The sequence below is a fragment of the Drosophila teissieri genome, unplaced genomic scaffold, assembly GCF_016746235.2.
Source record: "Drosophila teissieri strain GT53w unplaced genomic scaffold, Prin_Dtei_1.1 Segkk56_quiver_pilon_scaf, whole genome shotgun sequence".
Lineage (NCBI taxonomy): Eukaryota > Metazoa > Arthropoda > Insecta > Diptera > Drosophilidae > Drosophila > Drosophila teissieri.
This window is the reverse complement of record NW_025225015.1, coordinates 36713-53263: the sequence shown is the minus strand read 5'-3', so window position 1 is coordinate 53263 and position 16551 is coordinate 36713. Positions and strand designations below refer to the sequence as shown.

The window sequence follows — 16551 nt, the reverse complement described above, 5'->3', positions numbered from 1 at the left end:
TCGGAGGAGTTCGGCTCATTATCGCTCTGAAAGTGTCACAGGGCCAAGCGGATATTTATTGAATTCATTCAGTCAATGACAAGAGATAACAAACAATTAATAAGAAACAAGTGCAAGTGTAGCATTCCGTATCCGAATTGCATGAAATATGCCAAGCTGTATACCCAACTCATAAAATGACATACTTTGTATATTTGCCAACAGGTTGTGGGGCATCAAACAAAAGATTTTCATTTTTGGGCGCCGCTGATCGAAGTCTGTATGCTCTACCCTAAGTCCGACAAGTTTTGGGGTTTTAACCGCGAGCTTTTAGCCCGATCAGCATCAGCAGTCGAGTTAAACCGAAATTCGGTTAAAAATTTTCCAATATACATAGTTCCTGCATTCTTCTTTACACCTGAAAGCGGAGTCATGGTCAAGTGGTTCCCACAGCACAGCAGAAGAGCTCCCCAGTGGCCCTCTTTTTCCAATGAGTCAACAGCCTCAGCGTTTTGTGACGCTCGGTAGATGATCATTTGCCAAAAGCTGACGCACTCTGTACGCAAATCCGGCGAGATTTAAGTCTGGCCGCTTCCCCACGAATCACGCAAAATTTGACAGTCACAGCAAAGAAAGCATTTTGATGGGCATATCTGTATGTACGTAATGCGGAAATTAATGTTCGATAGAGAAATTTACACTGAAATTTACTGACTGCTTTTCTATGACTAAGTCCAGCTATATCTCGGACTCATTTAAAACAAATGAATAATATTGAATATTTGGTTTACCCTTTTTCTTAAAAAAACAAAAATATTATGAGATTTGTAAATTGAATTTTAAACGTTCCCTAGATTTGTAAGAACGTCAGGCTTATCACATACGTTAGATAATAAATGCAAAACATATGCCTAAAGGTATGCTCCACAAAGTAGATTTTGGGCGTAAGAATCGTGTTCAATATATACTGTGGCTCAGTGATTCTTCCTAGCTCTAGTTGAAGTCTAAAATCAAATCAGTCACTGTTGTTAAACAAAGTTTTAATACGATCTTTTAAACTAAAGATTAAGTGCTTACCATTAGAACCCTAAGGAATGGTGCAACAAACCCAAAACTTTGATTACCCTGACTAGAACATACATATTCGATGGATACAAAGCGGATCGGGCTGAGCCATATTCTTGCCTGTTTGTTTCATTAACTGCATAATTCAAGCAAGTTCTCCAAAAAGCCGCAAAAGGCCAAGAGTGAGATGCGAAACTGCATAACTTTGGCCATACTTCAGTTGCATTGCGTGTAATATTTAATTATAAGAGGACGCCGCCACTCCGCCCGCCGCATTCCACGAGCAGTGCAACTTTACGGCACTTGCCAATTGCACTTTGGTGGCAGCCGCCTCCTTGGGGGTGGCATAAACGTCTTGAGAGGGCATAAAATATTTAATTGTGTCACGTAACTTTCTGAAACTGACTGGCGCACGGATAGATGGCATCCCCTATATACTTCACTTGCAGAGCAGTATGCATTACAATTTTAATTTCCGAAGTGGCGGGGGAAATGAGATTACCAGACGTCAAGTGCTGAACGAAATTATCTGAGTCGTCTAGCAAGGCGATTACCATATATGATACAGCTTTATTCATTTGCTTTACTCCTTTTTAATACAATGACGTAATTAGTTTATGCTTTCATATAAAAAAAATATATGAGTGAAGTGAAATTTTCCGCCTGGCTCATTCAGTTTCCAATTAATCAATGCGATTAAAATCCGCTTTCAGTTATCCGTAATTCGTTACCTTTACAACTATGCTGAGCAGAGAGTTTCATCAGATGCAGTTAAAATGTTGCTTTTAGTCGAGTCTTTGTATTTCGTATGATGCGTAATATTTTGCCATTCCTTAGAGGATTCACACACATTATATATAATTTCTAGATCTGGGCTGTTCCTCGTAATGGTGTTGTGAAAATTAAAATGCAAACAGCTAGACAGTAACTCCTGCGTTGGAGCTGCGCGATTCCAAAACGCGTCACCGACAACAAAACGGGATCGTAAAATAATTTAATGTTTAAATTAGGAAAATATAGGGGCTTAGGGCAGGGTGTAACGGACATAGGGCACCTCCACATCCTCGCCGTCAACATCGTTGCAGCAGATCTCGAAAACCAGGGACCGCTCGTGCGGCTCCAGGCGACGCTTGGACACGCGACGCACGACCTCCGACATGGGCAACGGCAGTCTCTCGGAGCACTTGGCCTTGGGCATGAAGAATGAGTACAGCATGGACACGCCCTGTGAGAGCATGGTGATCTTAAGCTTCTCATTCTCCTCGAAATAGTTGAGGAATTCCTGCAGCGAGAGCTCGCCGGTCACCTCAAAGCGGTCCCACAGCGTCCATTCCTTGCCGTAGTATGTATTCTTGGCGGCAGGGACCGGTTCAGAGAAGGCCATGAACGGCAGTGCAAGGTTGGCAAAGCCGTTCTTAAATTTTACGAGATCACGGTGACCGACGATCAGCTTAATCACCTCGAGCACAGCCAAGCCAGAGAGCACCGACGTGGTGGTGGCAATAGCAGGTATGATTTTGCCAGCTATCAACTTGGACTTGTGGCGATCCGCTGGCGGAATTTTGTAGTTGGCAGCGCGTAGATTTGAGCAGGCCACAATAAAGTCCATGTGCAAGTTACTGTCATCATCCTTTTCAAACTCTAGTGGCGTGATTTTAGAGGTTTTGTCGGCGTTCTTCAGCAGCTCCGAAATGATCTTGTCGACGCGATCTTGGTCCAACTCTCCATCATCGAAGTTATTGGCCGAGGCGGCAGCTGCTGCCTCATTGGTCTCGATTTTCACGCCCGAACGGGGTTTAAACTCAGGCACCTATACAAAAAAAATTAGAAATGGTTCCTGAAGGTACTAATCTCAAACAACTAACCTTAACCTTCTGCACCAGCTCTGCGATCGTCTCGCGATTGCGAACCTGTTCAATACCATAGACCTCCGCTCGGAGATTGGCCCCCGCGTAGATAAAGTCGAGGTGCATGGGATCGTTGACATCAAAAACCAGGGGATCGGGGCACCGCTTGGGACCAGACCAAAACGGCTGACCACTGGAGGTGATCTGATCGGGTGGGAAGTTAAAGAGCAGCTGCTTAATCTGGTTAACGTATTGATCCTCCCAATATAACCGGGCCCATTCTACGCAGTGCGCAAAGCTCTTGGGCTTGTCGTCGATCAGGGCTTTCTGTAAAAATAAAAGACGATTAAATATAATATAACAGGCGTTCAAATAATTTCTTTTCTTACCTTGATAGAATCAAGGATATCCAGAGGCTGAATACCTGGCAGCTTGGCGATTCGCTCGGTGAATTGAGGATCAGCGATGTACTGAGCAGCGTTTTCTGCAGATTGCTTGAAAACGCCTTCGAAGGCGTCACGCGCCCACTGCAAAGTGTGCTCGATGGCATTGGGGAAGTTCTTCAGCGTGCAGATGGGAATACTCTTCTCTGGGGGATCCTGGGAGGAGCTGTACGATTCGGTGGCAAAGGGCACAATCACCTGAACGTTGCCCAAAGTTCCCAGAGTTCCGGTCTCAACCAGCGGAATGCGGTTGAAAATGCATTTGCGATCCATATATATGCGAGCATCCACGTTGTCCAGCGCATTGGCCACACCATCCAGCTTTCCAAAGAAGTCTTCGGAGAATACCTTCTCCGTTTCTGCGCCAACGCGCAACTCGTATGCGGTCACATTTACTTCCGGATTCATCCGTTTAATAGCGTCAGCGGCCGTCATTGATTTTGGCTTCTGGACGTCGTGCGGCCGGAACAGGAATTGCCGGTTCAGATTCGACTTCTCAATGAGATCCATGTCTGTGACGAAAATCTGTCCCTTGCCAGTTCCCAGGCCCAGCATTCCAAAGTTTTTCAACAGCTCACAACCTATGGCTCCGGCGCCGACAATAAACCATTTAGAGTCAGCCAACTTTTCCTGGAATTTCTTGCCAAAAATGGCAATCTGAGAATCATAGCGCGAGCCAACGGGCTGGGCATCCGCCTCCTCAACACCCTCTGTGGGCAGACACTCCAAGGCGTCAAAGTACAACCACTGGTAGATAGGTGTGAACTTTCCGCTGCAGGCCTTGAGCACCTCCTGGGCCACAATTCCACCAACGGCCGCGTCCAGCGGGCACGTGTTGCCCGAGCAGATTTTAGCGAATTGCAGCACCAGCTTTTCGTCGACTTCCGCGCTGCTGCTGGCCCGGACCACCTCCAGGAAGCTATTGGCGTCCTCCTCGTTCCAGGGACGCGGCAAGACTCCATTATGGGCCTTGCGGTAGCAGGAGAGGGCATTGAACGCCACGTGCAGAGTGGCCGGCGAGTCCAGCTTTGCGAAATCGGATATCAAGAACTCCGGCTCCTCAGAGGCCTGTGCCAGGGACTTAAAGCTGATGGTCTTAGGCATCTTCACCTGGGTGGCAACTCCGCCGCTCTTGTATTCTCCAAACTTGCTGGTGTCCCCAATGCTGAAGGTGTAGGGTCCCAGCACTGTGATCTTAAGAGGCTGGCAGCCGTTCAGTTCTTGCATTCCCTGCACCTCTGAGAATGTGACGTAGTCGCCGTCATTAAAGCCATGGCGCGTCTCGTCCAGGCAGGTGACTACTCCCTGTGCGTCGTGCGTTATACTAGCTATCATGGTGGAGATCGGCTGTGTGCCATCCTGGTCGTAAATGGTAAAGCTCTCACCAAAGTCACAGAACACCTTGGCGAACAATCCCCGGGTCTCGGCGATGATCAGAGCAATGCCATTTTCATGGGCAAACTTGCCGATCCTCTGCTGCTCCTCCCCATCGGAGTTGGTGAGCACCACAACGCGAAACTTGCGCAGGAACTCCTCGGTAAGCGGACCCGTGTGCGAAACGGTGCGCACATAGCTGTTTAACTCGGCCAACTGGGCGCAAGAGGCCTCCGCACGATTCTTTCCAATATCGGCTTCCGTGAGATAAAATTGCGACGACAAGTCATGGAGCTGCAAGACAAAAACACAAAAATTAATATATGTATATGTAACCGGTGATGAAATCAGCAAAAACGGGAGCCATGACTAACACAGGAAAATTTGTTCTGTATTGAGAATACAGCAAAAACATCTTGTCATTAGAAGAAAATAAAATATTTTGATATATGGAAACCTTGACTTGGAACGTTATTACCTAAATAATTGATTTATTACGATCTATATGAAATCACTTGATTTACACTTTTCAGTGCATAAAACAAAACCGAATGCGTTAAGCAAAAGGGAATGCAAAAACAACGGAAGCCAGCGATGCGCATACAGTTGTCCTGCTCACACACTTTTCGCATGGCGCAGACATTTTGAGGCAAATAGAAAAAGAAGGAAAACTGAATTACACATACAAAACGATTTTTTTGCAAGCAAATGGAGATCTTAACCTAACCTTATTTCGCGCACAGTCTGGGACAAAGGAATAAAATAATAACTGAATGATTCACTAAGACCAGGGCTGCCAAGACAGCCTTCCCGGGCATTTCCCGCGTCCGCCTGGAAAATTATCGATTTTTTCTTAGCCCCACACACATACCCCACAAGTTGCTGTGTCATGCAAGGTGATCGATTTCACACCGCCCAGAATCACATTCTTGGCAATCTCCAGGCCGAGTCCTCCCAGTCCCGACAGAAGAATATCCGAATTGGCCATCCGCCGCATCGCATCGTGACCCAGGACGTACAATTGGCGCGAGTACAGCGATTCATCGATATCTCCGCCGGCGGCGGCACTGTTTCCAGCCATGCTGCTGCTTCCTTCCAGTTGTCGGTTATTGGTGCTGGTATTACTGTTGTTGTTGCTGGAGCTGACGTTATTGTTGCTGTTGCTAGTGGCGGATCCACTGGAGGAGGCTTCTTGCGATTCTATTGTGGTGGTGTCCAGGTAATTGCGCTTCTCCGGCCGCTTGCTTCCTTCCTTTTCCACTGCTGACGAGGTACTAACGTCGTCGCCGCTTCCTTGGCTCTGTTTCGGTTTCTGCTTTTCGGCTCGCTTCGTCGCAGCATTTACGCCGCATGTGTCAGAGGTGGACGACGATACGCACAATTCCAGCTGGCGCTCGCTAGTCGTCTCGCTCTGGCAATTGCCCGAAATGTCAACGCCGCCTGCTTTGTCGTGATTTTCGTAGTTGTTGCTGCTGCTGCTGCTCGTTGCTCCGCCGGCTTCTTCCTCTTCCTTCCCCTTTCCCCTTACTCCATCGCCCACCAACTCCAATCGCCGTTTTTTGGCCAACGGCGAATGGTCACTTGAGCTGCAGGCTGGCGAATCGGCCATCAATTGCTGACCGCTCGACATTGCTTTCTCGCTGAAATATTGGCAATCGAATTTCCCAGATGCGGCTGCACCGCTCGCCCTTTCTCTTTCGCACACACGCACACTGCAGAACGCGGACACACGCACACGGCTGGACACACAAGAACGCTATTGTGTCTGGAAGTCAATTTCCCGTGGTTCTAACTCTCGTCCTAGGACAGCGGATCCTATTCGTGGCTGAAATTCTCACAACGCACTCCCAAAAATACAGAACACGCACGATCGAGTTGCAGTATAGAATTCGCAGTAGTGTGGCCGCGGCTCTTGAAATTGGCAAACGTAACCAGTGTGACCGGCTTGTGGGAATAGAGCTGGAACAATATCGATTTTAATAATATTCGTAGTTATCGATATAAGCGCAATTTTCCATCCTTTTTTTTTATCCTTACTTTTGTTTTTAATTAAGGGCTGAGCATTGCATTCCGTTTATATTTAGTACCTCGATTCTTCTGACGTATCAATATTTTAGTGATGTTCTAATAACGAAAATAAGACATATGATAGGAACATAATGTGTCCTCATTGTTAAGCGAAACAATTAATTCAAATCTTTAATTATCTCCAATTAGCAAAGAATCGGTTTTTTATGCATTAGTGTTATTCTGTATCTTTATTTCTTTTTTGTCTCATTGGTGGGAAGGTCAAGTAAATCCTATTTGAAACTAACTTACAAGATTCCAATTGGCATGCAGAGCAAGTAAATCCAACAAATTAAAAGATTCAAATTAGCAAAGAATCGTAGTGGGGTTCAAACTCAGCTACGGCACAGTTAGGACTCGACCCATTTGTGACTGTTACATATTTAAAAAACATTTTTTGGAGATCTGGCAAGGTTGAATGCCGGTGTTAGTAAACAGCATTATACCGCGCTCCTAAAAGAATTTAAAGTCTTCTTTTTTAGGGGACACTGAGCTTTGAATCCGACCAACTTAAAATTACATTTTTAACCTAGCCTTTTTTTTTTAGTTGGGTTTTTGTCTTTATTTCTGCTGATGTTATATTAACTCGGAGGAAGAAACGTTTAGGGTCCAAAAAATAAAGAAAAGTGAAAAGTGAAAAGTGAAAAGAGTTTAGCACCACACAAATATAAAAACAAGAACTCTAACGCTCAAATTTTGTTTAACTCTTTTGTTTTGAATCATAGCATTCTTCGGAAATTTCGAGAATTTTTTTTTTAATGTATCATTTAAATTTTAAAAAATAAAATTGTAAATTGATTTTTTTTCACGAGCTTGCTTATAAATAAATATTAGCAAGGCCGTTAGTCACTTGCCAGTATATACTGATCAACATTAAAAGTTTTGCCGATCTGGCGATTTCAGGAACTTTTGCTATATGGTTTAAACAGGCGTTGCGCTTGCGTTCCCAATATTATTATTTTGAAAACGAGTTGACATCGCTTAATAATAAAGCGATATATTATTTGGAATATGCCTTTTTTGGATAAAAAATAGTATACAAGTTCACTTAGACTAAACATAGTTCAAGCATTGAAATATTCACATCCAAAGAATACATACGCAGCTAGCACTGCTAAAAGAAAACATAAAAAAGATATAAAATATATATAGTTTCCTCAGCTTCCAGCCCATTAGTCCTAAATTGAAATACATCCTGCAATAGATATTCCTAGTCATAAATCTGCCGGCACTTGAGCCAATTATCCTGGCCCAAAAACCCCGATCGTGGCACGCGCCCCTCGCCAGTTGTCCAACTCTCCAACTGACCCACGTCGAAGTCCTTCGGTGTCGCTTGGTCCTGGGCCTGGCCGGGTTCAATATCCTTTGAGAGCGGCTAATCTATTTTCGGTCGGAGGTCCCTTTCTGCTCTGTGCAGCGGTAGTCGAGCATGAAAATGCGTAAATTTCCACGAAAAGCAGAGAGCTATGCCCGTTTTCCGAGCGGCGGGGGTGTGTCCTTTTCAAGTGTTGAGAGCGTGCCATTAGGAAAATGCGAGGGGCAACAGCTGCAGGATCTGAAGCCCGGATCTCGTCGCACAGTTGCGTAAAATGCATTTTAATTTACGCCTACAGCTGCGCGAAATGCTGCTCCCGTTTTAGAAATTCCCCCTCTCTGGCCGCTCTAATTTTAGTCCGATCTCGATAGGATCGAGAACTAGCCGCGGACTTTATCGCGTGCGGTGTGTTTCGTCCTCGTCCTTGTCGCGTGGCGAAGCCCGAAAAACAAAACAAAAAAAATGCCTGCCAAATTAGCATACTGATCCTGCACAGCCGGGCGGGGGTGCCTGCTGTCCATCTGTCCTCCAAATATTCTGCATCGCGTGCCCGGAAGAGAAATGGGCATATGTGGAATGCACTCCGCCCTCCCTAATTAAGCGCATCACATATGGCTCCGCATCATCCCTATGCAAATTCACCCATTAATCAATTGGGAACGCAATTTGAATATGAAAACTCGGTGAAAAAATGGCTGGCACTATTAATTGTGGCGCTGTCAACGGCTTGCAGGGTAGAAATGCCTATTTCCAAAATTGGCGAATGGCTGTGTGTTTTTTTTTTTACACCAAATTAACAGAAACTGGCCAAATTGAATTTAAGAAGAGCAAAAAACATGAATTCATTTATCAAGAGAGCTGGGGATTTTTTTTGAAAATATAGTAGATAGTTAGATGAATGAACTCTCCTTAAGCACATCAGTTTATGTCCCTATCACTATAAAATTATTCTTAAAGGTCCTACATTTTTTAAAACATTGAGGATAACACGAAACCCTCGCAGCATTAATTTCCTTCGTCACTTAGGTGGCATTTTTAATACTCCGCTTCCTTTCAGAACGACAATTGTTCCTTTGACTAACCCCAAGACTGTGGAAAGCGGCGCCTTGTTGAGCCACAATGTACAAGGAGCTCTTCTAGCCCAGTGTCTCGAACTGCGTTTATCGAAGAAAGAATATATCTCGTATGGCGATCAACATCTTCGTTCTACGAGTATTGCCACTAAATGACGAGCGGTTCCCTCACTTTAATTGTCTGGGAAAATGCACATTATCGCACAGCCACCATCTATAAGAAAGACGAAGAAGCAAACCCTCGGCGTAAATATTAACAGTCGCAACAATTAAAGAAGTGTCCCCTTCTGCCTTTGGTTCTTAGATGGAAAATACGTTACAAATCCAACGCTTCGGCGACTTGGCTTTCGGCGTACAGCGAGTTGGTCAAGTGGATTGCAGTTCCTGCTGGTCTTCCCCTATGTGCTTCTTTGTTTCTGGCCTAAATACGCGCCGCTTTATGCTCACTGAGTAACGTGTGAAAGTCGAGGGAACTCCGAAGGAGTGCTGGCTGCAATTTTGATTTGGCCCCGCGGCGGTGGCACTGTTGCAGTTGCACGAGGGCGTGGACAGTTGGCCACAGGTGAGTGCGTCTGCTACGTTTGCTGCCCAGGTAACTGCTAATTGGGGCCCTTTGCGGAGGGCAGCGAAAATGTGTGTGATATAATGAATTATTTTCGGGAATATAGATTTCCCAGCCTAACGATGAATGCAGTGCATCAGCAGTGGAAGGACACATAATTGGGCACCGATGTTTGGGCAGCTTTCGTTTAGAATAGGCATACGATACTGTGAAGAACTTAGAGCGATGCGTTTTTATCTGTGCACTCAAAGACCCACCAAACACAATCATAATATTTACGAATGCAGTGGAGTGTGAGCTGTGCAGGGCAGCAACTCAAGTTCCAAAGGTGTGAAAGGACAATGCGGAGCTGTAAGAGCTGTGAGAGCTGTCAGGAAAATGCAAATGCCGCCTTACCTGGATCTCGAGAAGAGAAGGGGTTGCCAACAATGGCGGGCACGACAAAATATTTTCAACTATTTCGAGTGTCTTTTGCAGCACAGAACCGAAGGAGGCAGCGATCCAGGATTTATGTATGTAAATGCCGCCCAGCACTCGAGCCGAAGGGCTGAAAGTCGAAATTAAGTTGTAATCTTTGTAATTTTTGTCACTCCGAGGGGTTGACAGCGGACAGCTGCCTCACTCCTTTCGTCCTTTCGAAGTCCTTCCCTGCGATTTTTACCTTCTGGGGCGACTGCATAAAGCGACACATTTGTTTTGTAAATATTGCGTTTGTAATTAATGCGCGAATATCGAGAGACACATTTCTCAGTTTCTGGAGTTTTGTCTTTGGTAAATTTGCATATGGGTTTCATTGGTGCTTGGCGTCATTTTTCATTGAGAGTCATTTTTCATTATGGCCAAAGGGTTTGACTATTCAAATTTCATTCAACATAGATTAATGGGTTCAGCGCTTGCTGTTTGGGAAAATTCACAAGGTCAATGGCGAAATTTTGGATATTTTGGAAATTTCGGAAAAGGAATTAAAAGTGCAAGTAAAAAAGAGAATATTTGGCAAATGCACTACACTTCAAATACCTGCATTTTCTCAGACAATATGTATCTTCATATATTAGGAGCAATCTGGGATCTAATCAAGGCCTACAAATACTTAGTGTACAGTGGAGCAAACGTAACCGACAAAATGTATTTTAAGAAGATTTTAATTTTGCCCGGCAACATGTGATTTATTTGCAATGTGCCAACTTATATGCAAGAGCATTTGCTCACTCCCTCCGCCAAATTTCCCTTTCATTTGATCAAGCCATCAAGCAGACTTACTTCGCTTTTCCCACTTCGAGGCGAACAACTCATCGAGTGATAAATCAATTGAGTTCCTTTCCCATTCAGTTTGGCACATGCAAAACCGTTTTGCAGAAATTTGTAAACATTTTATTACAACACAAAGTTGCAACCCTTCTCTTAAAGGCGACGACTGCCTTCATCCAAAGTGAAAGACAATGGGACTTCGCAAAACGGACAGATGATGCGTAATCCAGGAACCTATGAATTGTAACCCCTTCGTTCCCGCACCGAAATGCAGCGACGATCGGATCGGATGTGATCGGATCGTAACTTTGCATATGTATGCACTGTACTGTGAGTAGCAGGGAATAAATGGAGTCTCGGTTCGGTTTATTGCCCATGCATAATCCCGGTTAATGTGCTTACTGCGGACAGCATTTGAATAATGCCCAGTTAACGCTGTAATGTGCTTAGTCGCCATCTAGCAAACTAGCAATGTAGCAATCTCAAAGTCTCGCAACCTCAAAATCTGGAGGTGTGTTGAATACTTCCTGTCTGGGAATCGGTGGTGCAGACTTTAATGTCTTTCTGATACTCTCCACAGTGTCTGCCGCATGCAACATTTTTATTGGGCTCGGCGCGCAACGAATCCATCAATTTTATGGCCAGCCAGGAATATGTTTTTATTTGCGATCAGGCTTCCGAGCAAAAACGACACTTCCTGAAACAAAAGAAGCCAGCGAAGTAGGGAAAAATGGGGGAATAAAAGGAGCTGAACTGAACGGCCAAGAATCGTTACAACTGTCGTAAAGTTTCAGCGACTTTAAGCTGCTTATGCGAGCGGGCTGAAAAATTCGTATAAACTGTATTATGTGATGTGATGTGATGGTCGTGCGGAGCGTTTGCGGTTTATCCTTTCAGCAATAAAAGTATCCGATTACGAAATGCACTGGGAACCAGAGTCTCCGTCGTGGCCCTCCGCCTGTCAGCGCATAGATCAAATGCTAAAGGACCCAGCTGTGCTCCTGCGCCTTTTAATTAAAGTTTTAAGCCCTTAAATGCTGCTGCCTGGCGCAACTGGGCCAAACTGAGCCAAACACGGCGACAAGGGCAAGTTAAATGCCAGTCAAAGCGTTGACGTGATATCCCCGCAGTAAACTGACACTCTGCCTGGGAGACTCCCATTCAGGGGATGTGAAGCCGAGCTTAGGCCACAGCTGGGCCACCGAAATGATGAACCTGAGATGAGTCGAGCTCCGAGGGAAGACGTCGTGATCTAGAGTCGATAGAAAAGCTAAGCGCCCAACAATGGTACTTTATATTAAGATAAGAAACCTTAAATAAGTTTTTTAATAATATCAGTAATTAACCAACTTCGTGTAGAAATAACGCTGCAGTTTATAAGTGAATCCGCCAGCTGTAAAGGGATTCCTCATAGACTTCAAAGCGCAATAATTTGATCACACAACCAAATAAAATAAGAAGACACGATTCTGCATTTAGAAGTGGAAACAAGAAAGGAATTATAGATCTAACGTTTTGTGAACGAAATCAAACCAGGATGAAGTGACACCTCTTCCCTTTTGCAGCCCACGACCTCTGCACTTCCCAACAGTAATGCCAATGCAGTCGGCATAGAGTTATTGACCCGTGCGAGGGCACTGGAGTGTATCAGTCTGGCAAGTCCTCAAGTCCGCAAGTCACATCCTCCCCGACGTGGTGGATCATCCACGGAGAGGCAGGCCTGAGCCCGATTCTCAAGTGGTTGCCGGTTTGGGCAACCCCTCTCAAGAGGATTACAAGGGAATTGCATCTGGAGTTACACGAGTGAAATGGCCAGCTGGGTGACTTATTCAAATTCGAATACATTTTGCTTTTAACTGGCACCGGTCCTTTGTTTTCGGCCTGCCTGCAATCACTCATAATGATTATGGAGGCATTGTCTCTGGTTCCACAACCCTAATGATTCAATTAACAAACAGGCAGCTGAGGCTGAGCCGAATCCACGTTGGAAACTTAAACTGAGGCTGACCAGTTGCAGTTATTTATGTGTCATGTGGGAAAACAAAAGGGTTTTCGGCCACTGAGAACTTTTCCGAATCCAAGCCCCTTGTTTTCGCAGCTCTGACTCTGGACTGCGTTTTCTGGTCCTGCGGGATGGTATGATGGGAGGATGAGAGGAAAATCGGCAGTGGTCATCCAAAAGGGTGGCTGGCTTCCACAGGAAGCTGCTCAAAATCAGGTAAAACTAATCTGCCAGCTCGAACAAGTAAATTTTATTAAAAAATCGGACAAAACTTTAATTCTGTTTGCAGAGATGCTGCTTGTTGGGTGGGAAACTCCAGGTGAAAGTTCGTTACATGTTTTTAGGGGAAACCCAACTCGATTTTTCCTAGCTCGGTTACGTCTGAGGTTTTCCTAGACTTCATTTCGTGATGCTCGTTTGCAAATGTTGTCTGTTAAATGCACTTCTTATTGGCGTTAGCAAACTTGAAGCTGCAGTTTTGGCTTTTGTTTTACTAATTGCATTTAAGGTGCTAATAAGCCAAGTAAATTGCTGTTACATAGCACTAGAACTTGAAATAAGGTTCATTTTCGGATACATTCGAAAATGTTGCTAATGCTGAGTTTATATTTGAGCAATTAAATCTGCACATTGTTACAATGGGTAACATTAATCAAGTTTCCGTCTCTAATTTGATTTCGTGTTCAATAATTTACTGTTGAAATGAATCCTTCCCATGACGAATCTGCCATTGTCCTGCTGCTAAACTCTCCTGAAGACGGCATTAGAATCCTATTAACTAGCCGCCGCAAATTCAAATATTTTTGCCCAGACAAGGAATGCGCAGGAATGCGTCCATACAAAATTAAGTCGACGAACTGAGGGAAGCGACGGGACATTTGTTTGAGCAAATCAATTAGTCACAATGGCCCTCGGAGGCAGGACAATGGGTCTCTGTATAGAGAAGTGTCCCTTTTTGCGGACTAGGGCATTTCTGGACGGCTTCCTGGCCAGTGGCCATAAGGGCGTTAATTATCGGGCAGACGTTTAATGAATGCACCCGGGGAGAAGTCGAGCTCACGTAATTTAAATTTGCTTAAGGAGATTGCGTGTGTTTTGTTTGGTGTTATGACTTCTTGCCGCTAGCTCGTCGCTTAGTTAGAGCTCCGAGTGTCCCTGTCCCCACCTCCGGCCAGTTTAGTTTCCGCTTCCTGTCTGGGCGATGTCGCATCCTTCGAGCAATTAGTGGAGCGATGGGCACACAGGAAGTCTGATTCGGAGTGCCGGCCGTCGAGGGTGAACCATAACTTGTGGACTTACACGAATCTTGGATTTAATTTGGCAGTTGCACATCTGTTTTTTTGTACTTCGGCACTAGATCCCAATTTTATATGGCCATAAAGTGCGATTTTGGCATGCCCATCGAATGATTTTATATCACTTTCGGGCAGCTGGACACTAAGAAGACCATTATAAAATCGTTTATGGGCCTGACAATTGATTGATATATGGCAGAGGGGGCTATGTTCATATACAGAGGGCTGCCCGATTTTTGCCTGAAACATAATGTCTTATTCAGCCAAAATTCCCACAACGGCGCAGGCGCAAAAGTATTGGCTTTCAGCAGCAAAATTACCATATGAAAGCGAAAGGATTAGGGTAAGCCGAGAAAAGTATCAAATGTCCTGGCTGGCAATTATAAGACTTTAGCTAATTACAAAAGAGAGTTTCGCCTAAAAGATGAAAACATAAAATGCATGATTGATGCGCTGAAAGCAGAGGCCGAAAAATCCAAAAATTTATATTAAAAGAGGAAAAAACTGCCAGAAAACTTTTAACCGATGTCAAGCCAAGTTTTCCCTGCCACCACCTTGGGGAGTTCGGAAAACCCGGCCACAGCTGCCGAGGAAAACTCTGCGCCTCTCATATGCAAATCAGTCTAACCGTCAGTTCCTCATTCTCGTCCTGCCGATCCTGCAATTTGAGTAAGCGAGTGACATAATTCCCGACAGCGTGACCAACTTTGATTGATCTGCAGATCTGCAGATCGGCGAAAGCGAAAGCCGCGTCCAAAGGCGACAGGCATGGCGAATCGGAAAACTGGTACAAGGCCGCTTTCTCTTTGTCCTCGGCAGGATCTGCCTGCAAAAGTGTCAGAAATTTGGAAATCACTGGGATTGATCACTCGAGATTTTAAGATGATGTAGAGCGTGGCTTTTGCATAATTTAGTTTGGGTTTACAAGAGTCTTACAAGGGGATTTATGGGAAGTTATGGAAGCCTAAGTTATGGGAAAGTTGGGAGACATGTTTTCAACAAGAGCGTCTGGCGTTTCTCAAGAATATGTTAAAGAACATACAAAAGTAGATATTATTTGATAGAAAGTACTTAGATTAAGAAGAATAAATTTCTTTGCTTATTGCTCGTAGCTATTAGCAAATTTTCTTCATTTGTGTATTGTATTGTGTGCTTCTGGTCAAAGTCAAAGTGAGTGAAAGTCGTGTATTAAGTACTAATTTCAACCGATTACCCTTTTATATTCAATAGATATGTATATGTATATATAAGCTAATTAGGTCATGGACTCCATTATAGAGCGTCCATTCTGATAGTTCTTCATCTGTTTTTTCCTTAGTCGACCAGCACATTGACCCGGAAAAGCCGATCCGATTCGATCAGAGGATTATGCAAACATTTGCGGGAAAGTGTCATTAGTCAATGGTCCCATATTTGAACTCTGACCACAGAGCAGTGTTAAGTGGACAAAATGCCAGCAGAAATGCGGAAAAATCACAGCGATTTCTCAGGGAAAACCGCAAGTTGAGACAACCCCTAGAAAGTAGAAAGCAGCATCTGAAAGCGAAACGGGGAAAGGTGAAAACCCGATACCTAGAAGAACCCCTGCGAGAAGGACCGTGGAACTACCCAGGGGAATATTTCGCAAGTCGCTTACCCAAAAATGGCATAAACAATCTCATTGTGCGCACTCGAACCAAATGATGTGTGAGATATCAATTGTCAAATCGACAATGGAAAGTGACAGATCGGTATCTGAAACGTTCGTAATAAAATTAGAAGTTTATTGATTTGTCCTGACACTTTGGCAGAGGAGCGGAGCCCGGGCTGCGAAAGGAAACTCTCGAACCTCGAATCTGGGACAGATTGATGTCTGCTCTCGCATTATCAATGGGAGTGTCCTTTCTCCACTCCCTTCGTCCTTACCCCTTGCTGAGGCTCCTGCTCCTACTCCTGCTTGTGATGTCCTATAAAAATTATAAGCAATTACATAGAGAGAATTTCCGTTGGCTGGTCATAAAGTAAGGAACTTTACGAGCCCAGTAAATATTTTGATGGCCGAAATTCGCTAAAAAAGTTAATTTCCGTGTCCCTTTTCGCTGACTTTGAACCATTTTGCGATGCTTGGAGTCTGACTCGACTGACAAACGGATCCAATCTTCCTGATGCTGCTGACCACGCCCTAATGCTGTAGATGCCACTCACTTTCCGTTTTCAAAGAGACCATTAGCTTCATGAGTTGCATTTCCCTAAAACTCTTCCATGTTTGTACTAATTATTATTAATGTGTTTTCAAACCAAA

The 16551-nt window shown here is 44.5% G+C and overlaps 1 protein-coding gene across 1 annotated transcript; it reads right to left on the bottom strand.

The window, feature by feature from the left end:
- Positions 1 to 1594: 1594 nt before the first annotated feature.
- Positions 1595 to 6633, bottom strand: LOC122625696 (ubiquitin-like modifier-activating enzyme 1). The gene is made up of 4 exons (XM_043805787.1): positions 5580 to 6633; positions 3281 to 5002; positions 2910 to 3218; positions 1595 to 2854 (listed from the first exon to the last, which is right to left on the bottom strand). The coding sequence occupies exons 1-4, from the start codon at positions 6336 to 6338 to the stop codon at positions 2069 to 2071; spliced, it is 3576 nt and encodes a 1191-aa protein (XP_043661722.1). The 5' UTR covers positions 6339 to 6633; the 3' UTR covers positions 1595 to 2068.
- Positions 6634 to 16551: the final 9918 nt, after the last annotated feature.